This window comes from Hipposideros armiger, unplaced genomic scaffold (assembly GCF_001890085.2).
Source record: "Hipposideros armiger isolate ML-2016 unplaced genomic scaffold, ASM189008v1 scaffold_15, whole genome shotgun sequence".
Lineage (NCBI taxonomy): Eukaryota > Metazoa > Chordata > Mammalia > Chiroptera > Hipposideridae > Hipposideros > Hipposideros armiger.
In genome coordinates, this window is record NW_017731365.1 from 3109034 (window position 1) to 3131486 (window position 22453).

The 22453-nt window shown below is 51.6% G+C and overlaps 1 protein-coding gene across 2 annotated transcripts; it reads right to left on the reverse strand.

Moving 5' to 3' along the window:
* Positions 1-2720: 2720 nt before the first annotated feature.
* On the reverse strand, positions 2721-12422 carry NODAL (nodal growth differentiation factor). 2 transcript variants are annotated; one of them, XM_019624744.1, is made up of 3 exons: positions 12403-12422; positions 4482-5179; positions 2721-2873 (listed from the first exon to the last, which is right to left on the reverse strand). In XM_019624744.1, the coding sequence occupies exons 2-3, from the start codon at positions 4971-4973 to the stop codon at positions 2721-2723; spliced, it is 645 nt and encodes a 214-aa protein (XP_019480289.1). In that variant the 5' UTR covers positions 4974-5179; positions 12403-12422. The 2 variants fall into 2 exon arrangements, with proteins under 2 accessions (XP_019480289.1, XP_019480281.1); XM_019624736.1 differs by lacking the exon at positions 12403-12422 and adding an exon at positions 9021-9213.
* Between the last annotated feature and the right edge of the window lie 10031 nt (positions 12423-22453).

A 22453-nucleotide genomic window follows, 5' to 3' on the forward strand; every position in this document is an offset into this window, starting at 1 on the left:
GGGAACTGCAGCTACCACCTGGTGGTGTACACTCCAGAGGGACTAAAGAATCTCAGGGAAGGGGCCAAGTAATTTTGAAAGCACTTTCCTACATCCTTTATTCTGCCCCAAAGGTAATTAGGATATTAACTTCAAAGCCAACTTAGAGGGGTTAGGGGTTTGCTGTTAATAAAAGGGGAGACTGTAGATAGAGACTAAACCCCTGAGTGGTGCTGTGTGAGAGTCATAACCGCTTCCCAAATCTGTGTCCTGTGTTTCTGCTTCTCCCATCTTACATCGTCTTTCCTTTTCTCCACTCCTATGTACTGCCAAGCCTACCCACTTCCCCAGCCAAGCAGAGGAATGCATCCAGTTTTTCCCACTCAGCTACTGATTTGGCACTGCTACAGGAAGAGCAGTAGTAAACATTTGCCTTCAGAGAAAGTTAAAATATCTCTCTTCTATGAAATCCCCTTCCTGGCCCCCAGGTTAAGGCAGGTCTTGGCTTTCTGAGACAGTATTTTTTTCTGACATAGAAAGCCTTCATGGCCACACACAGCATGGAGCTGTCGCTATGCAGCCCCAAATACCTCTGGCCCGGGAGCAGAAATCCCCTGCTGTTGACAAACCAACAATTCCGCTTTCAGCAAGAGTCAGCAAAATGTGGTTTCCTTTGTGCCTGTGACTTCTGCTTGATATGAGGTAATGCCTTGTCATCAGTGAGGTGTTTCCTGAGTTAGAGAGCTGCTAATTGAATATGCCCACAGCTGCAGCCACAAATCGCTCGGCCTTTCACTTTTTTTGGCCCCCACCATAGAACTATTGGGCACCTACTTAGTAAAGAAGATGCTTTAAAGCCCCGGGATGGGATAGTCTCTCCCAAGAAATTCAGTTTGGCAGTGGAACTGGGATTTGAATGTCTAGTTCCAAAGGCTACGGCCTTGATCCAAAGCTAGGGGAGCAAAGACCTCTAGATGCTACTAAGGACAATGCCCCAGGGGCTCCAGAGGCCAGAGCTCAGCTCTTGGCCCTGCCACTCTAGCTGTGTGGTCAGGCCACTGGGTCTCTGGGGTCTCGTTGAGGAAAGAGGATGGGACAAAAGCTGACCTCACAAGGCCTCCCCCGCTCCACTGTTTTCTGAGTCAGATGCAGAATCCCATTGTGATTTTTGAACTGTGGTTAGGGCATGTCTTTCTACTCCAGGAGATGAGCCGCAGGATCTGCTTTGTTGCTGAATCAGGGCATTGAGGTTTCTCAGGCCTGCGCCTGGCCCTAGCCTAGCCAACCCCTGCCTGGACTCAACCAAGGCTGTGGTTGAGTCATATCTAAACTCAGCAAGAGTCCCCACATGATTGCAATCATTTCCCTAAGGCTGGAGCACAAGTTAGTGGGCTTCTTGGGAAAGCGGGTAAGTTGACTATGGACTCACATTCCCAACACAATGGCCCCCTTGCCCTGCCAAACAAGAAAAGATAGCCCCTGTTTGGGCAACGCTCAACGAGGTCTGATAAGAGAAATGCAGAATTGCTGCCTTTGGCGAAGACGTGTGTGTTTGGCGGGAGAGTTTCCTATAAGAAAACGAGTTCCTTTTGCTGTGCTGCTATTAAACCAATGTTAGAATCCTGAGTGACAAAAGAGCAGTTAAAGGTTAGATAAATGGGCTATGGCAGGCCCTGGGCTTAGCAGGCTTTACATGGAGATGGGGATAAAGCCCAGAGGACAGTCCATGGCTTAAAGGTCGTGGTTCCTCTGAGCCTGCCAAGGGACATTTAACAGGAATGCATTAGGATCCACCTGCTTTCATGTCACAGGATGAGGCTGAGTAGTGACTTACTCACCTGAGGTCACACAGCTTCACAGTGGCTGAGCTGTGAGCAGAACCCAACCAGGACAGGGCCTTCATCTCTACTGGGTAGGAAACTCAGGGGCCTCACTAATAGCATGCATTGAGAGATGGAGGTGAACTGTCACTAACTTTAATAGACTCGATTGTGTCTGCCAAAGCCGACTGATGCGGGGGGTGTCTGAGGGCCCCGACTTCTATAGTCCAACATGGCCACTTCTCTTGGACGAGTTCCTGCCTCTCCCTTCAATGGCACCAGATGGCCTAGAAGGACTATACAGTGGCTTTATTGTTTATACAACTCATTAGCAGAGATCCACTCCAGGGAGCCCAGAACAAGGCCAACAGATTGCCGCTGGCCAGCCAGAACGATGTGGGGCTCCCTAACCCAGCCCGAGGCAAAGAGAGCTGACCGTTTTTAATTTAACGCAGTGATGCTTAATCGTGTGTATGTGTGTGTGAGGGGGAGGGCGGGGTATCAAAGACCACTTTCAAGAATACATAAAATTTATAGACAGCCTTGTCCCCCCTCAAAAATAAATGCACATACGCCCCAACTTTCCCATACAATTTCCGGGGGTTCGCCGGTTAAAAAAAAGCCAGGTAAAGAACTCTTCCACTAGTGCTTTTACTCGCCACTGGCTGTTCAGTAAAGAAAAGCCAGCAGTGCCAGTCCTCAGGCTTCCTCCACCCTCTCCCGACAGTGGCCTCTGCGTGTAGCCGAACTCCACACAGCGTTCCTTTACGGGGTGGGCGGCCCTTCCTCCTCCGCTCTGGTGGGCCAGAGCAACTTTCCCCGCCCTTGTTTCTCCTCATTGGATTAGATGCTCATCGCGTCTGCCAGGAGCTTCCTGACCTTCCAGGGCACAGGCAAATCCAGCACCCCGCCAGGGCCGCCTCAAAGGCACCCGCACTCTTCCACAATCATGTCTTTATGATGGTCTAGAAGGACTCGGCCATTGTCCACGTACAGCATGCTCAGTGGCTTGGTCTTCACTGGGGCGCAGCAGGTCGAAGGGACTCGGTGGGGCTGGTACCGTTTTAGCAGACTCTGTGAAAGGAAGGAAGGAGAGGGGGTCAATTCACATCACAATGGTCCGATCAACACAGGGTCATTTCTGGGGAAAGGGTGAAAAAGAGAGTTACAATCAGTCCCTGGGTACAAAAATAGAAGACAGTTGTTTTCATAAAGGAATCAGCATGCCACCACATCGTCAACCTTAACCTGTAAAACAACTCTCTTTTTTAAAACATCCTCTGAACAGAAGATTCTAAACGCGGTATCTGGGTAGAGAGGTAGCTAACGCATGTTCTGTGGTTCTAGTCTACAGTAAATACCAGTTTATAAAATATCCCAAGAAACTCCTGGTTTAGTTCCAGAAATATGAGGCAGAAAAGAGCCATGCAGAAATTCCTGTAGGATTTACTTTGTTGCCCAAAGAAGGGCAAACAGAGAAAAGGTAACAACCCCTTGGCATTCTGGAACCGGGCCCTGTCCCTGTGGGCCAGCGACGTCTTTTCAGATCAGAGCTGGCAACCAGGACTATCTGGACCTCTGTTGTTCCCTCTGATTGTGCTACAGGTAGGCTGGTGGCATGAAGTGGGGCCTGGAAGAGGCTCAGGGGGCCTTTGCCCAGGACAGGTCCTCTAGGGCGCTGGCCGCACTAGTGCCTCCCTCACGTGAGCTCAGCTCACATACTCCCCAGAACCTCTGAACCCCGCCTGACGCTTGGGATGGAAGATGTACTACAGCCCCAAGAGATACTCATTCTAGGCTTCTCGGAGTAAATAAAGATACATTGGTTCCTTATGACCTTGGAGAGCAGGGCAGGGCTACCTATCATATCAGGGCCACTACAGTAGCCTCTATTCTCTACTTTATCCCTCTCATTCTCCCTCCCTTCCTCTCCCTCCACCTCCTTCTAGACCCTAGGCTGATTAGTGGCACCTGGTGGTAGCCTCTGGCCTTATCTAACTCTTGCAAAATGGGTGTCCAATTCCTGTTTTAGGCAGTAAAAGTACAGTGGCTGGAACAGGAGTATATCAACCCTGCACCCATAAACATGGCCCCCATTTCATCAGTGAGTCACAGATTTCTAATAAGAATATAACCTCAAATATGCTTGTTATCTGCCAAATAGTATACTTGAGGTATACATATCATCTCATTTAACCCTACAACCTCCCTATGAAATATGGCATTGCTCTCCCCATTTGACAGATGGGAAGACTGAGGCTGAGGGAGTAAGCAACTTGATCAATATCGCACAGCTAATAAGTAGGAATCAAACCCAGGCCTGTCTACCCCCAAACTCCAGATTCTGAACTTCCTTTCCTAGAATGTCAGAGCTAAGACCCTCCAGTCTACATCCTCCACCCCTAATTTTATGCAAGAAAAAGTCCCAGGAAAGCATCACGTTCAAGGCTACCCAACAGAACACGACTCCATGTAGGCTTTCTGAGGATGTTGTCATTGGTCATCTCTACATCCTTAGGACCTAGCACATGACCTGGCACAGTGCAGGTACCTGAATAACTGTGCATGAATGAACACTGTAATTTAATAGCAAAGCTGGAGTCCTGTGTCCCTGCTCTGGCAGCACGGCCATTTCTCCCCCGTGGTTTACTGCCTGCCCTCCCCCATGCCTTGGCATCACACCTGGATGTATGCGTGGTTGGTCGGATGGAACTCCTCCCCAACGGGGTTAGGACACTCGCCCTCACAGCGATAGGCATTGTACTGCTTGGGGTAGATGATCCAGGCACCCCATCCAATCAGGTTGAAATCCACCTGGAACTTGACCTTCCGACACAGTTGACTTCTGTCTGGCAAGTGATGTCGAGGGTGCCTCCTGCCCCTCTCCCGGGAGAGCTGTCCCTCTTGGACCCGCCAGGAGCTCTCAGCTTCCCACTGCAAGGTGGAGCCACCCAGCCGCCTCTGCTCGGGGGAGAGGTTGGAGTAGAGCAGGAGGAGTACATCAGTGACAGGTGGCGTGGGAGGCTGCTGCCAACACTCTCTAGTCAAACCGGACTTCTGCTCCTCCAGCTTCCCAGGGTGCTTCAGCCACTTGGAGAGTGGCCTGGTCACCTCCAGGACCATGCTGCCTGAGGAAAAGGTCACCTGGGACAGAGTGACAGTGAACAGTTCCATCTGAAGACGTTCTAAGCAGTGAGCTGAGTCCTGGTCCGCCTCCAGCTTTGGCTGGTGGAAAATCTCAATGGAGAGCGGGACGTCTGGGCGAAGTTCCACAGAGCTGGACAGCTGCAGCCGGAGCTCAGCCCACTCCAGATCCTCTTCTTGGTTTAGGAAGGAGAAGTCAAAAGCAAAGGTCCAGTTCTGCCCATCCACCTCCACATCTGGGTGGGGAAAAAGAAGGAAGCAGGGTGAGTGAGGACCTGCTGCAGCCTCAGGCGATGTTAACAACAGCCAGAGCTCATGTGTGATCTCTCACCTTACGTGAATCATCTCTCTTAAGCCTCACCCCAACCCTATGAGTTGGATGTTATCGAGTTCATTTTAGAGATGAGGAAAACTGAGGCTCAGAGAGGCTAAATGACCCACCCAAGGTGTCATTCTTGGAAGGTGGCAGAGCCAAGAATAAACCTGGATTTACCCAACTGAAAAGCCCAAATCACTGTTCTGTCACTCCCCCTCAAGACAGTCCACAGCCAGAGAACAATTGGTGAAAACTGGATGAGTTCATCTCCCCTCCCCTCTACACACACACACACACACACACACACACACACACACACACACACACACACACCCCCGTTGTTCCACCCATCCAAGACAACCAAGTCCAAACTGGATGAAAAGGAATGGGGAAGCACATTCCATTAATTTTAGTCCTGGACTAATTTAGTGCAACGTCTGGGAATGGCATGGATTTGTGGATTTTTAGGTCACCTAAAAATGACCTTGAACTTTTTTCCAGCCCAGTTTCTTATTTTTTGCCACGAGAATAGTAATGCTCTACCCATCTTTGCATTAATAGAGGACCCAGGGAAATGAAGAGGTTTGAAGGTTTATTGCTAAATAAAAGTCAGGGGTTATTCATTAGAGATAAAAACAGTAACCCTTTTGTGCATAGATCCTGGAGGTAGGGATGATCTCCGATTTAGGTCCATTCGAGGCAGATCACAGAACAGTTTTTTTGTTTTGTTTTTTCTATTTTGTCACAGAGCGTGTTTGGTCAGACAGTAAGTGAACTTCTCTGGGAAATACAGCTTCCCTTAGAAGGGGCAATTCCCAGCCTCAGTTTCTGGAAGCTTCTCCCAGCCCATCTCTAGCTACTCCTTTTCACTTAATTTCCACTTCTCTCCTCGTTAGCACCTGCAGGGGGCAATAACCGGCCCCTGACTGGCAACTCTCCCCAAAGGTGTGGGGAGGAGGCTGACCTTGCCCATTGCAGCACCACCTGGCCACCTGGGGATTAGGTGGGACATGTAACAACTCCTGGCCACATGCACCAGGAGTTAACATGTTATCTAAAGTATCCACAAATGGCCTTTCACAGGAAGGCATTTCTAGCTCAGTGGTTAAGAGCAGCGGCCCTGTTGTCTCCACTTGCGGTTTAACATTGGGCAGATCACTATCTGAGGCCTCCTCTGGGACTCAGTTTCCCTCTTTGTAAAAGGGAGATGGTGACAGAATCCACCTCACAGGGTATTGAGATTTACTGAGATCATGTGTGTAAAGTGCTTTACCCCGTAAAACCACCAAAGTGCAATAAACGCTGGCCATCATCAACCACCTCATTATTGCCCAGAGCCGAAGTTAGAAATAAAGGTGTCCAGACAGAGAGAGACCTGGACAGGGGAGCAAAATCATCTGCTACCGGGATGGGCAGTGTGTATGGACAGAGGGCAGGGAGATTACTCCTTCCTGCTAGAAGACTCTAGGACTCCAAACCCCACCCCCAGCCAAGGGCTCCCTGGGACAGACCCAGGTTTCCTTGACCTGGCTCCAGTTCATCTTAGAATAGGGGTGTCTAATCTTTTTGGGGGGAGGGGAGAGGGAGTCCACTGATGCCTGATGAAAGCTAAAAATGCTCTCCCAAGGAAAAAAACTATCTCCCACTTATGTAATAATTGTGATTTTGGGGTGGGTATGAGGAAGGGGTTCATGGACACCCTGAAAGCCATCCATGCACTGAACTTGGACACACAGTCCCCAGTGATATCTCCATCCGCCTCCAATTCTAAAGAAGGAAGTGGTTGGGCTTGTGCCCTTGGAGTTCCTTCCTCTCAAACAGGGTACTGAGGTTGAACTGGGGTTTGGGGTCCTGTAGGAAAGGAGGGACTGGGCATGACACGGAATGCCCACTCTACCTGAGTATAAATTACAACGGTGATTACCGTTAACAGCTGCCCTCACGCCAAGTGTTTTATAAGCATGGTCTCCTTAAATCCCCCCAAATTTTATCACCATTTTGTGAAATGAGGCAACTGAAGGTCCAAGGTGAAGGTTGTTGACCAGTGACAGACACAGATGCAAAGCCCATTTGGTTAGACTCCAACACCCATTTCCCGCCATCCTGGCGGAGCTTACAAATACACCCAGGAGGGACAGGAGCCGGCTTAGGGCATCCTTTCTCAGTCTCCGTCCAGCCAGGCTCTTCTCACTTCACTGCTTTTAAAAAACAAAGCCAATGCATAGCAATGTAAATGTACTTAATGCCGCTGTACACTTAAAAACGGGTAAAACGGTCGATTTTGTTATGTATATTTTACCATACACACAAACGAGGCAGAAAGAAGGCCACTTCCCTATTTTACAAAAGAGGAATCAACGGAAGTGCCAGGGACACATGGGGAATTGGGAAGCGGGGTTTGAGGGACCAAAACCCAGTTTTCCAGACTCCCAGACCCGCGGCATCACCACAAAGCATCGGGAACTCTCCGGAAGGAGGAGGGGCACTGGAAAAGGGCGTTCAGCTTTGCCCGACTCCCTCATGCCCCCTCACTCCTCGCCCCACACCCCGCAGCTTTCTGGAGGAGAGAAACACTCCAGTAATTTTCAAATTGTCCCGCTCCCCGGGGGTCCCTAGACGGGCTGGTCCCCAGATGACCCTTCCGGAGAGGGTCACCAGCCCTCTGACCCCAGACTGGGCAGGCCAGGGCGCTGGGAGTCCCCACCCCCCCAGACCACAAGGGGCCGGCGGGTGGCTAGTCAGATCAGATTATCGGATGTGGATTGCGCCCCAGTCCCAGGGAGGGCCGTCTAGCCCCGGCAGGCTGCAGGGGGCGCAGGGCGGCAGGGGTCCCCTCACACCCCAGGCGCCAGGATGTGGATTGAACATGGGAAGGGGACTCCGCGGAAAGGGCTCCCTCTGCTCAACACCCACCTGCCTGCAGCGCCTGGTGCCCAGACGTGCTGCCTCGTCCTCAAAGGCGAGACTCCCAGGTCACCATGGTCACTGACTTCCCCCACCCTCTCCAAATCGAGGCGCTGTGTCACCCGGGACACTGACATCTCCCCAGTCTGGCCTCCAGGACCCAAGCCTGCCTCAATTCTCGAACTCCAGGCTCCCCATCTCTAATTCCAAAGATATGAACCCTAATCCCTGATGTTACATGCTTGATACCCGCTCTCAGCCTGAGATACTCCCAATGCCAGACCCAGGGCGCCCATTCACCCTTACGCGCGAAAAGAAAAAAATTCGACAAGACGAAATAATTATAGCAATATTAACGATACTTGACTACTACGCCTCATTTTGTGCTAAGCGATTTTTTTTTTGTGCCTTGCCACCTAGCCCTCGCCACACATTTATAAAACAGCTACTATTATCCCTACTCGACAGATGCACAAATTGAGGCGCCCGAGATTACGTAATCTAAGAAAACCGCACAGCTAAGCACTGGCGCAGGCAGGCTCCCACCTACAACACCGCGCTCTGCCCACGCTAAGCTACGACCCGGAACCCAGAGGTCTCTGTCCGGGACACGTCCGGAGCGCCACAATCCCCGCTACCTACCAACCCCGCGCCGGAGCCAGTGCAGACGTCGAGACACCCGCAGACCCAGACCCCGACGCGCCCTCCGAGCGCGTGGGTACGTCCTCAACGGCAGCGTCGCAACACTGACCCGCCGCCCCGGGCCGGCTCTAGCGCCTTCCCGGTGTCCAGAGGCGGGATGTGACCTGAGGTGCCCCGGGGTGCTCGGCGGGGCGGGGCGGGGCAGGGCAGCCTACCTTGCGCCTGCAGGCTGCGGGTGATGTCCGCCCGGGGCGGCTCGCGGTAGAGGCTCAGCATGTACGCGAGAGGGGACGGCGATGAGAGCTGGCCCCGCGGACGTAGGGGCCCTGGGGCCACAGTTGCGGCGCCCGCCTGGAGCAGGGCCCACCAGGCGTGCAGGAGGAGGAAGGGCAGCCGGTGGGCGTGCATGGTGGGCTGGCCGGGCCTGAAAGCGGCGCTTCCGCCCTTATATCTTAGGCCTTTGCAGCCGCCCCGCCCCGCCCTGCCTCCCTGGGGGAAACTTTAAGATCATATACACGCCTCCCACCCTGGGGGGTTGCCCCCTGAGGGACCCCCTGCTGGGGGCGGGCCTGTAGGGAAGAGACCCGCAAAGCCAGCCAGCGGAGCCTTCAGGTCCAGGGACCGTCGGGTTTGCCTGGTCTGGGCGATAGCGCTCGAGGTTCTCTAGGTACAGCAGGCTTGTTACCCACAAAGTCCCAGGTCAGACTTTTGGCTTCCTTACTCTGCTCCACCTGGGATCCCTGCCCTTTCCTGTCCCTCCAGGCTCCAAATGGATGTTTGGCTCCACAAGGAGCAGGAAGAGAATGGCGGAGGACCCTGGTGGCTCCCAGGCGGGGTGCGGCCCCACTTGCCCTGTGATGATTCAGCCCAGCCTGGCCCATGCAGCCTTCCTGGACACTGTCCAGCTGACCTCTGGAAGCACCCCCTGGCCTTATCTGGCAGGGCCCATCTGGAGGGCTAGGCTCTGGGGAGCTATTGGGTACGCAGAGTTTCTGGAACAAAGAAGGTAAGCTCTAGACGAAGGCCCACGGGGATCTGCTTCAAATATGGAAGTGCTCTCCTGGGGAAGACAGAGGCTGAGAGTGACTAGAACGAAGGGTGGACTTCTCCATGGGAAAAGGGAAGTGCTTGGCTGAAGCTGGAACCCTGAGCATAGCTGACCGGTGATCCTCCTGGCCCCCATGAGTGTATGAGTGGAGCGCCTATGATAGCATCAGGCTCTTCTCTTCACAGGTACATATCATCCTTCAGGTAAAAGGTGTTGCCCGTGATGTCCATGTCCTGTAGCCCCTGCCTGCCCTGGCGGTTCCCCCAGGAGACCTTGGTTTCAGCTCAGGACCTCTCACTTCCAATTCTCTGGGCCCTGCTTTCCTCATCTGCTCAAGAGGGATCCTTGCCTAGCCTCCCTTTCAGGTGCAAAGTCGGCCCAGACCTGGAATTATCTTTAAAGAAATGTCAAGCCTTGTGCCCCCCTCAGGCTCCCGTTGTTTTCCTCCACACAGGAGAGCTCTTTCTCCCCTGCACCCCATATCCTTTCCTAGCTAACAAGCATATTAGCAGCTGGCTGGCATTTACTGAAACACACTATGTGCCATGCATACCTCAGCATCGTTCTCAGGATGCCTCCAGCCCCAGAGAACCACAAGCTTAGCCCTGAGCAAGTGGTAGACAGTGGAAGGAGGCCCAGCAGGCTCCAACCTGTTTCCGGGTGGAAGCCAGTCCCACCCAGGAGGAACGGATCTCGCCTAGGAGAGACCTGGGTTACAGACCCCCAGCCATGGGACCTGGACAATCTGCTCAGTCAGCTGACTGTTATTTCCTTAAGGCTGGGAACTGTCTTGTTCATCATGCTCTTAACCACAGTATGGATCATAGTTGGGACCCAAAGAATCTTAGCTAAGTAAAAAAAAAAAAAAAAAAAATCAGTGAATGGCACTGTGTCCGGACTTGCCTAAAGATAAGTATCACCAGGGGTGTTTGTTAAACTATTCATTCCTGAGCCCCAATCCAGACCTTCAGAATTAGAATTTGAAGAGAGGGTTTGGTAATCAACACTTAATAAGCACCCCAGTAATTCTTATCAGACAACTTTGAGAACCTGGGTGGGCTGGGGCTCTGATTGTGGTTTCGAACCCACCTCTCTGCATTCAGCTTCCTCATGTGTAAAATATCACTGGAGCGACCTCCTTCCTTGCAGATTAAATGAAACGAATGCTCAAATGCTTTGCAAGCTTGAAAAGCTGGTGTATTTGTAAAGCCTTCCATATTTGGATATCATTGTGGTTATCATCCAATTTCCCCAGCCTGGGGGTTCTTGCTGGCTTGGGTGTGTGACCCCAGCCCTCCACATCAAACCCTTCCACAGATGCCGATGGCACCCTCACCCAGAATATGAATATATAAATAGAAAACAATGATAGATTGTGGTTAGTGCTATGTTAGTACCCTGACAAGGACAGGGTAGCCAAAAATGACAATACTGGGGAAGTGCATATAGCTAGACAGAGGTACAGGAGTCAGCCCCTGCAGAAACCCAGATCTCCCCAATCCCTATGTGTCCTAGAATGCAGGTGGTCCCTGTTTAAACAGGGACATTCAGCACAGAGATGTCTTAGCCACCTAGATGGGGAAGGAGCAAAAAAGATGATATATCTACTTCCCATACTGGACCAGAAGTCTTTTGAAATTAAGGATAAAGCTTTATTCATCCCATCTCCCTTGCACTGTGTGGCACATAGTAGGTGCTCAATAAATGTTTCAGTTAAAAACGAATGCTCATAATAATAGTTAATATGTTTTGAGCACCTAATGCAATAGACACTCTGCTAATCATTGCATTGATTTTATCATTGTCCCTATTTCACAGATGAGAAAACAGGCTCAGAGGAAACAATGTAACTTGCTCAAGGCCACAGATTTACAAGTGGAAACAGCTAGTATGTGAAGGACAGGACTGCTTGTTAATCAAGCCCATTCTTTTAGCCCTGTATCTTCCCCATAGATGAGAGTGAACATCTGCCTGTACTAAGACTTAAAAAACACACAAAAACTTTCAAATAACTGTCTTGCCAGGACCCAGGAGCTGCAGACAGAGCTCATTTCTGATGTGTATTGGCCCAGAGCCGTATGGCGGCCTGGAATTACTCTGACCAGCAAGAGCCACTCTGTCAAAGCCCATCCATCATTGAACTTTCTCCAGCTCTGGCACCTGGAAGAACCCGAGTCTCTGTCACCTCCTCAGGAGAGAGGCTAACAGTCATCCTTCTCATATTTAAAGGGCTTTATGTTCATCTAGGATCTGTTTCTTACAAGAAGGACCAGAATTGTCCTCTTCCCAGGAAGGGAATGACACCTCGCTTCCCCTGCCCCAGATGGCCAGACTGACCAACAGCTTCCCTGACCCTGGGAGATAACCTTTGAGGGCCATCCCAGTTGGCAGGAGGGTGGGGAGCAAAGTCCCTTGAAGTTCTTGAGTGCTTCCCATTGGGCCATCCAGACCCTGTCTTGACATGAGCAACAATATGTGACATGGGTAAGTGCTGGGGCTCAGAGGTCAGGCTGCCGGGAAGAAAAACCTGGAGTCTTCTCTCTCACTACCTGGGCATATTCCATCGGTGTCTCAGCATCTTGAAGCTCCTTCTTCCTCCTCTGTAAAATGGAGATAAAAAATAGTATGTAGTTGACAGGCGTGCTGTAAGTAGTAAATGCGTGAAAGCGTCTAGTGCACGTAGCAGTTGGCCATTTGTGTATTCATTCATTGAACAAGCCTGCTTATCTAGTGAGTGTATGGCAGGTTAACTCCAAGACTTAGATTCTCAGGGAGTCAAGGCAGCAAGCCGTTTCAGTTCTGCACATACAGAGGGTGCCAAAAAAGTGTATACACATTTTAAGAAAGGAAAACACTGTATTAAAATTGTAATACAATGAATCATGCTAGCATTCATTTGATTAACGCCATCTTTTAAGCAAACATCATACTACCCATTGCTACCGTAATTCAATTCAACTTTGAAAAGTAAAACGGATGTAACATCTCTTAAAATATGCACACCTTTTTGGCACCCCCGGTGTTTAATGAGCATTTCCTGTATGCCAATGTGACACTCGCTGTCTTCCCAAATACATGTATGTTCGCCTGTGTAATCCTATTCACCCCCTCAGGGAAGCTCTGCGAGGTATGTAAAGCATTTCAGAGATGGGGAGACTGAGGCACAAAGGAATTAAACAGCATAAGCTTTGTGAGGGTGCAGGGTGTCTGCTTTGTCATGCCTCCAGTGCCTAGCACAGCTCCTGGCACATAGGAATGCAAGTATGTGTCAAGTGTTTGAATGAACTCCCTTTTCCTGAAGCAAGTTCCCAGTAGACCTGTGCATTTCACCATCTCTACATGCAGCCCATTGCTGTTTCCACTTTGTCCTCTTGGCAAACTCCTACTCATATATCAGGACACAGCTTAAAAGTCGCCTCCTCTACAAACCTATTATTAATGCCCCAGCGATTTGCAGAGCCCTCTTCTAAGTAAAGCATCAGAGCAGTTGTCCCAACTTTCTTCAGTGGCCGCCATCAGACTTTGAAGCAGAGACGACTCCTGACTTGTTCCTCTCCGAAGCCTCGGCCCCTGGTTCAAAACTGACCATCGCTTGCTGTGATCTTCAGCCTAAATGAATGAATGCAATCCCGGAAATGGTACGGCAGGTCAGAGCTAGGCTTCTGGCTTCCACCTTCAGTGCTTGCCTACACTTTCTGTTATCCCACCTGCTGGTCTCAGAGGCGGACACCCAGAGCTGAGAGGTCCCGGCTAGGTGCCTCTGCTGGGCACACGTGGCTCTCTGTGAGCTGGAGCTTGAGCCTGCCCCACAATCCCCTGTACCCCAGTGCACCCAGCCCCATGGAAACACCTACCCTTCCCCAAATCCAAAGCTGTTCTTCTGTCCAGATTTGTTTTGTTCCCTCTCTATTCACACAGTCCAGCTCAGGGATCTCCTCCCGGACAAAACCTTCCTCACATGGTCTCCCTCCCGCTTCTAACCTCCCCATTCAGGCCCTGATCCCAGCAGTTCTTTATTGACAGGTTGAGGTTCTGCAGCCCCTAGGAGTTTTCCACCAGCAAGCCTGCTGCCCTCCTCACTCTGTGTTCTTCAGATTGCCTAGCAAAGGGCCTGGCAGTCAGTAAATGGAGGTTGCAAACCATGATCCAGTGTTTTGTCTGTCCCCAACTGGACTTTGAGAAGTTTTTATTTAAGTCACCAACACTGAACATTCTTCAGATTTTGTATAAAATAGTTTTTCCTCCCATCATTTGAGACATGGAAAGGCCTGGGCCCTCATTTCAACGTGGCAAGCATTCCCTAAAGCTGGGCAGTAGCTGTTTCCCTAAAGTGCACCACAGTCCCCACCGTTCCCTGAATTATGGCGCCCATTTGCCTGGCCCTAAACACAAGTGAGTTTGAGACCCCTGCTGTATGTTGGATGAGAGAAAGATACTCTGGAGTCAGTTTGGAAACGTAGACTGGGGAATGTTTGCTTTGGGCCCACTCGCTATCCTTCTCCACAGGGACTAACCCATGGATTGTGGTTACCTGGCCCAGGCTGGATGATATAGAACTAACCTGTTATTTAATAAGCGCTTACCATAATGTGGTTGCACTATCTAATGTATCCGTCCATCAAGCCTATGAAGCAGATTGGACATTTACTCCCATTTTACAGGTGAGGAAACTGAGGCTCAGAGGGGTTAAGCAGCTTGGCCAAGATGGAAGCCCTAGCTGGTAAAGTGGTAAAGCTGTGATGGACCCTAAGCCATCCTGACTTTGAACCCAGACTGGATACCACCATGTTCCAACATAGCCGTTTATTATCGCCCTGCACGGAGAGGCCTTTTTCCACGTACCCCATCTGCACTGACCTCCACCGTTCGGTCACATTACCCTGTCCATTTACCCCATAGCACTTCCAGGGCTGGACATTAACTTGTTTTGTTTGTTCTCCGCTTCCAGCACTGGGCTATAAGACAGATTCCCTGTCTGTTCAGTTCCCCTCGAACCCCCACTGCTCAGCACAGTTCTTATACAAATACTCAGTACATATTTGTTGAATGAATACATTTAACCCAGTCCCTGGACTGGGGGACACAGTGGAAGTGCTTCTTGACCCGGTGGCCCCCAAAAGGATGTAAGCCCCACAGGTCACCAGCTTTCTATGGTTTCAAGTTCTTCCACGTCTTTCCTGAGCATATGGCGGGGTACAGAGTAGTGGTTCGATAAATGCTCAGTACACCTGTTGGGGTGTGCTGATATCTTGACAAGAGAATACCTTCTTAGTGATCCTTAGGAACACAATTTATGTTATGGAGACCTCTGTGTACTTCATTTACGAGTATGCCAGCCTCTCACCTCCGTTCTCTCTCCTGATCCTTGCAGGAGCTGTGTGATGTGAGCAGGGCTGGTATCGGCCTTGGAGAACACTGGTGCGCGATGGTACAGCTGGTAGGGGCCAGGCCTGTCTGACTGTAAAGCTCATGCTCCCTCCAGCTCCCGGCCATGCTGTCCTCCCCAGCTCCTCCTGGGTGGAGCCCAGGTCGGACCTGTGCTTCCCACAGGGTCAGGAGGTGAAGGCTCAGCCTGGCCTGGGAAACAAACAAAGAGCCCACCAGGAGGATGCCCTCTCCTCCCACCCCAGGAGGTTCTTAGAGATTCCCACAGTCCCGCTAGCCACCCCTGTCCCCCACCTCCCCATTTCTCTCCACTGAGAGTCACTGGTGCTCAAGTTGGGCTGGTGTTTGATGACCCAGCTGAGCCTGTGGCTGGGAGAAGCCTCCCTGTGTGCGTGCGTGCGTGTGCGTGTGCGTGTGCGCGCGCGTGTGTGTGTGCATGTGCGTGTGTGTGTGTGTGTGCGTGTGCGTGCATGCGTGCGTGTGTGTGTGTCTGTAGGGCAAGGAAAAGAATCAGAACTGAGAACAAACACCTAAGTGAGTGCTTACTGTGTGCCAGGCACAGTACCTCCCAAAATTGCTTGACCATAATAATCTCCTGGGACACTTATTACAAATAAAGGGAGTCCCAAAAGCCATAGTGCACTTTTAAACTTTAATAACTTCAAAAGGATAAATGATAGAAATGTACAAAAACCATCTTTTGATAGTTTAATTACTTAAATTCCTTGTACACTTATTTAGTTTTGTGAACTTTCTAATAATGCAATTTAATTTGTGTGTGTGTGTTAGTCAACATTTGCTATCTTAAAAAAAACCCATTAAAATTTTCAAAATTCAAAACAACCCCAGTGCCCATCAGTGGGTGATTGGATAAACGAATTGTGGTATATCCATCCCTTGAAACAGTACTTGACAATAATTCACTATTGATACATGCAGCAAGGATGAATCTCAAAATAATGATACTGAGTTAAAGAAGCCAGACAAATGATTCCATTTATAAAAAAATATTTAGAAAACGTAAACTAATGTTTGCAGACAAGCAGATCTGTAGACAAGCAGATCAGTGGTTATCTGGGAGGAGAGGGGAGAGGGAGGAATTATAAAGAGGCATGAGGAAAGTTTGGGGGGGTGATAGATATATTCATTATCTTGATTGTAGTAGTGGTTGTATACATATGTCAAAACTTATGGAAATGCACACTTTAAATGTTTGCAGTTTTTGTGTGTCAGTTATACTTTACTAAAGCTGTAAAAATGAATGTAAATATAAATTTATAAAAACACAGAAATTATTCAAAATTCATAAAACTAAATAAGTATAAAAGAAACTTAGATAATTAAATCTTGAGGCTCTTTGTAAGCTTATAGCATTTATCCTTCTGAAATAGAAGTAAACTTAATAGAATATACTTCTACTTCAGCTTTAAAGTGCAGTAAGACCTTTGGGATGCCAGTGGGCCTGGAGTGGGACCCAAAAGTTCCCACCCTTCCCAGGAGTCTTATCAGGTAAGATGGGAAACACAGCGTCATCTCTCTCTCTCTCATTTTCTCTCTTTCTCTCACTTTCCACAAACTTATGGGGTAGGTGCTTCTGTTGGCTCCACAATGAGGTGTCTGAGGCTCAGAGAGGCTGGGCAACTTGCCTAGCGTTATGCAGTTCGTTAATAAGTGCTGGGATTGGGGCCGGCCGAGTGGCGCGATGGTTAAGAACTGGCTTGGGACGCCAAAGGGCCCCGGTTCGGATCCCACATATGAGGGCCAGTGACACTGCCCTCCACAGCTAAGATGCTGAACAACAGCTCAACCTGGAGCTGGGCTGCTGTGGGTCGTCGGCGACGGCGTGGGCTGCAGCCCCTGTGGCAGTGGGTTGCCATGGGCTACTGTATGTAGCCAGCAGCCAGCGTGAGCAGCCAGCGTGAGCGGCCAGCAGCTGCAGTGAGCGGCCGTCCAGAAGCCGGTGACTGATCTGCCTCGCCCAGGAAGAGTGCAATGATGGTGCCAACTTGAGCCAGTGAAGCAACGCCCTCCACAACTAGACTGAAGAACAAAAGGACAGCAACTTGTCTGTTTCCCTTCCCTCAATTACCCAGCACTGTTCCCATCCCCCCAATTCCCCAATTAAAAAAAAAAAAGTGCATTCAGGCCCAGGCAGTCTGATTCCAGAGCTGCATTTGGGGTAACTCAGGCAGGGTGGGGGGCTTGTATCTCCAAACTCCCCAAGCCCTGTGCCCTGTTAGCCATTGACCACAGGGCTGGCAGGAGCCCAGGCTGATGCACATCCCCACTCCACTCACATCGGAGGGCCTCAGACTTCACAGGCAGCTGGAGGGGAGACACACATACCTGACTGGGTGTGTGGAAAGCCCAGGAGAGCTGATGTGATTAACCAGAGACCCAGTGGGGAAGGAAGGATCTTCATGGAACAGATCATTCAATGGAAGTGGATTGAGTGCACTCCCACCCACCCTTAGAGCCTTTCATTCTATGGCTACTAATAGTACTTCTATACACCTGGGAATTAGGGGTGACGTGGGGGCTATGCCAAGTGTGTGTTCATTCCATAGATGGAAAAACATGTTGAAAGCCAGCTGTTAGCAGTTTTGTGCCAGGCATAGTGCTGAGTGCTTTGGACATATACCTCATGCACAAGGAGCTCTTTTCACATTGTATTCTATAGGTATAATTATTCCCATTTTATTGATGAGAAAACTGAGGCTTTGGTTCCTTTAATACTTGCCCAGGGTCAAATTGGTACTAAGCAGTTGAGCTGGAATTGCTGCCTAGGTCTGTTTTAATTAAAACCGTCACTCCCCATCCTGTCATTGAGAAGGGGACAAACAGCTAAGAAGACCCCAGGCTGTTCTTCTAGTCTTTCCTTCACTCTGGTGTGAGGGCAGCAGCTGCAGGAGGTAGCACTGTGCCTGTCTGCCCACTCATCATGCTCACATCCTTGGGGAACAGAGACTGACAATGCAGTGCTGAGATAATGTCCCCATGATTTGAGATGTTATAAATCCGTTAGCTCCTCTCCTGTCCCCGGCCCCGCACCTCATCCTGTGGCTCTCACATCCGTACTCTATACCCCAATCATTCTCCCACCAACCTTTGCCCCAATCACCCCCCTGACAACTGACACCCCACCACCACCCCACCCCCGCCTCTGTTTCAGAGTCAGAGGACCAGGGTTACGAGGTCTGAGGGAGGTTATATGCCCCAGCTCCAGTCTTGGAATCACTGACTTCCCTCCCAGGGGAGAGAGACCCTGACCTAATCCTCTTCCCAGCCCACTCCTGGTTCCCAGCACCCTTGCTCTCCCCACTCCCACCCCTCCCTCAGCTGCCCTTTTCTGACCTCCCTGTGGACTGCACCCCTAAGAACCCTGTCCCTTTCCCCCTGGTAAGATGACCCTTTTTCTGACTGTACCTGCCTCAGGTCCTGAGCTGCCCTAGTAGGGCTGGAGGAACTGGTAACAGGGATTTAGAGAGGGAGCCCTGCTGGGGAGTCCAGCAGGGCAGGGGGGCGGGGAAGGTGTCGATTTAAATTAGTACAAGTTGGGCTTGTAGTTTCTGGGGAGAGGAGAACTGCGGGACAGGAAGCCAGCTGGATCTCTCCCGCCCAATCTGCCCCTCGCTCAGGGCCCTTATATCATGGCCCCTATCACCCGCCTTCTATAGACTAGGAGCTTCCAGGGGACCCAAGCCTCTTCTGGACTCCTGCACTCAGTGCCCTGTGTACAATAGGTGCTAACAAATGAGGCTGAAAAGGGTACTTTTCATAGACAGAGCTTGTTTCCCCAGGAACATTGGTTGTTGTCTGTCTGGAGTTGATTGAGGCAAAGGACAGGAGCCCTGGACTGGGAGTCAAAGTCGCGCCCTTCAGTGTGAGAGCCTTCCTCTGGCTTGGCTTTCTCGTCTGTGAAGTGTCTTAACGGGATGGGTGTGGGGGCGGTTCCAAGTCCCGCCTGCCACTCCTGGCACTGCGCGGGCACAGCGCTGGGGGAGGCTTGCGGAATAGCAGGATGATGTCGGCAGGAGGTGAGCAGCCTGGCCACCGGTGGGCCGGCAGAGGCCCAGGCTCCCGCCCCGTGGGAAAGCGCACAGACGGCGACTCAGGCGACTCTGCCAGCAAGCGGCCTGCGGAGAGAGAGAGAGGACCGGAGGCCAGAGGCAGCGGTGAGTGTCCCTGGGCCAGGCTGGCAGGGGCATTGTCTGAGTCCCCAGCGCTGCGGGGGTGCCTTCTCCCCATGCCCCAGCCTAAGCGCGCTGCAGGTCCGGCCCGTCTGCGGTGCCCACGACTTGGCGCTGCCCCACGGGCAGCTTCCAAGCCCTGAGAATCCCGAGCAACAAGGGCCCTCTGGGGTGAGCCTCCGCCTGGACCGGGTGGTCAGGGCTCCGGGGTCAGCTGGATGGGTCTCTCTCCCACCTACCCTTCTCCTCATTCTGGGTCTCTGTCCAATAGCATAATTCTGCTGCTGGTGGGGAGGGCTGGCATGCGGGAACAGTAAACTGTGGAGGCCTGGGGTTGAAGTTATAGTTCACAGCCATCTGCAGAGCCCCACTTGGTCCCAGGCTGGCTGTGGGGTGGGGGGCAGGAGAGGGGGGTGGGTCACACATACCACCACCGCTTTTTTGTCCTCAATGGTGCTTTGCATAGCCAGGGCCCCTGAGCTCAGGGAGAGCAGAGGTTTTTCTCCTGCCACCCACCTGCCCCAGGGGAGCCCAATCTACAATAGTCACTGCCACCGTTTGTCAGATCTCACGTGGAGACCCGTCATACACACTTTGCCCAGTTATCTCACATAATGGTCACAGCTCCACAGGGTGGGTACTGAGAGGTGATGGTACTTGCTAAAGGTCATGGCAGCCACAAATGGAGTTACCTTGAAGCTAAAGAAGCTTAAGTGTCACACCCTTCCCAGGCCCCTAGCCTTGATTTGTATTTGTATTCTTTCCTTTAAAAACCTGTCCCCCAATGGTGTGTGGTTCAGGCACCATAACAAGTGATCTCCCCTGGGGGCCTGCTCTGCCTGCCATGCTGTGCAGGGTGGGTGGGGGTGTGGGAGTGCTGGGGCCTGGCACTGCTGGCCTGGCAGGGAGGGAAGGGCATCCTGACCAAGTCAAGGGATCCGTATGACCTCACACGATAGTTGGCTTCCTGAGACTCCCCACAGCCTGGCACATACCCCCACCCTTTGCCTGCTGTGGAAAGAGCCAGCTGGGCAGAGCCCTGGTGTGACCTTGGCTCCTCTTGGGCTCAGTTTCCCTCGTCAGAGGAAGAGGTGGCTATTAAAGGGTGACTGCAGAAACCAGGGGGAAAGTGGAAGGAGAAAAAAGAGGCTCTGGAAAGCTGCTGGTCCTGCAGCCCTGCCTATGCCCTCCATTTCTCCCCCGTACCCCCTATCCCCATCCCTGCACACCACTGTGCCCTGATACCCCTTCTTTACAGCCACCCACCCCATCCCCTTTCAGCTGCCAGTCTTCTCCTCGCAGCCTAGTTGTCCGTGGTGCTGCCTCCCCCCACTCCCTGACTCCCGTCACTCTTCATCACCAAGAGCCCTCCCACCCCCACCCCGTCCCGAACCTGCCCCAGCCTGGGTTATGGGACACTCCTGCAGCCAAATTGGTTCTAGCAATACATGACCTCCCAGCTGCCTCTGACACAGTTGAAACGTTCCCCTACTCCTTGACTTTTGTGTAACCAAACTTCCCTTCCACCTCCCTGGCTGTTCCTGCTGTCTTCTATCCCCTTAGCCTCCCCCAGCCCTTCTTAGCCCTCCTCTCAACCCCGAACCCCCATTCTGCTCTGATGGCCCCCCACCCCACCCTACATGCTTCTCCTGGAGGATCTCACCATCCTGAAGCTTTAAAATGGTGCCCTGCCTTTCTCTACCCCAAATCATCCCTCTGAGCCCAGGGCCCCTAATTCACCCCCCTCCCCCTGTTCATCTCCCTTGGGCTCTCGTGGGCGTCTTGAGTTCCCCGTCTAAGACTGAGTGCTTTGTGTGTTTCTTGCTCGGTGCTCCCACGCCACTCAAGCTCCTCCCTCTGCCCAGTGACTCCACACCCTGATTCCTTCTTTTCCCAACACCCCAACATCCAATCCAATCTAATCCTGCCCTGTGGATTCTGCTTCCAGAATCGTTCTCTAGAGCCCTAGATGGGGTTCTACTCCTCCTGTCCCTCTCCTCTGTCCCCACACTGGTCCCAGCCACCTTTATCTCTTGCCTGAATAACTGCAGTGGCCTCCCTGCTGGTCCCCTGCCTTCACCCAGTACCCTCCATCCCAACCCACTTCTCACAGCAGCTGCTGCAGTAGGTGAGCCTGCGACCTTTCCCAGTTAAAGCCCTCAGAGCCTGCTGTTGCCTTTAGGATCACGTACAAGCTCCTGAAGCCCTGGCCTGCATGCCTCATCACTCTCCAGCTGCAGCAGCCCTCTTCCTGTTCCTAGAATTGGGTGAGCTTCTTCCCACCTCACAGCCGTTGTCCTTGCTGTCACCTCAGCCTGGAATGCCCTTTCTCCCACTCTGCCCGGGAACCCCCTGTTCAGCCTTTAATTCTTCACTTACATATGACCTCCTTGGAGAGGCCTTCCCCCACTACCCTGTCTAAAGACAACCAGCTCACACACTCTCAGAGTAACCCGATGTTTTTCCTTCAAAGCACTTATTGTGCGCTGTAGTTATGTCTTTACTTGTGAGGCTCTTGGTTCATGTCTGCCTCCTCCACCAGACTGTAAGTGCCATCGGGGCTATGGGGTTGTGTGCTCTGCATCTCTGCACTTAGCCCAGAGTGGGCTCCCAGGAAATACCTGCTGTGAGTGAGAGGGGAGGCCAGCGGCCAAGGCTGTCTTTCCACATCTGACCAGCAGGTGGCACCCCAGGGCAGAACATCTGTTCTCAGATTCCAGAACAGCTCCCATCCCCATCCCAGGGCCCCCAGTTGGAGATCCAAAGGGCAGGTGCAGGAGCCAGGCTGTCCTCTTTACCTCCCTGTCCCACAGAGCGTTCTGCACTTCTCTTAATTCTTTGAAACTTGTCGCTCTGCATCATGGTTATGTTTACCAGCATCACCTGCAGGGGCTGATGCCAAGTTGAAGCCAGACACCTGATCTAACCCATTTTTTTTTCCTTGGTGCCCGTGCCAAGCTCAGAAAAAACTGAATGACTAGTGGGAAAATGAAATGAAGCAATCTTGTGGAGAGGTTGTCCTCCT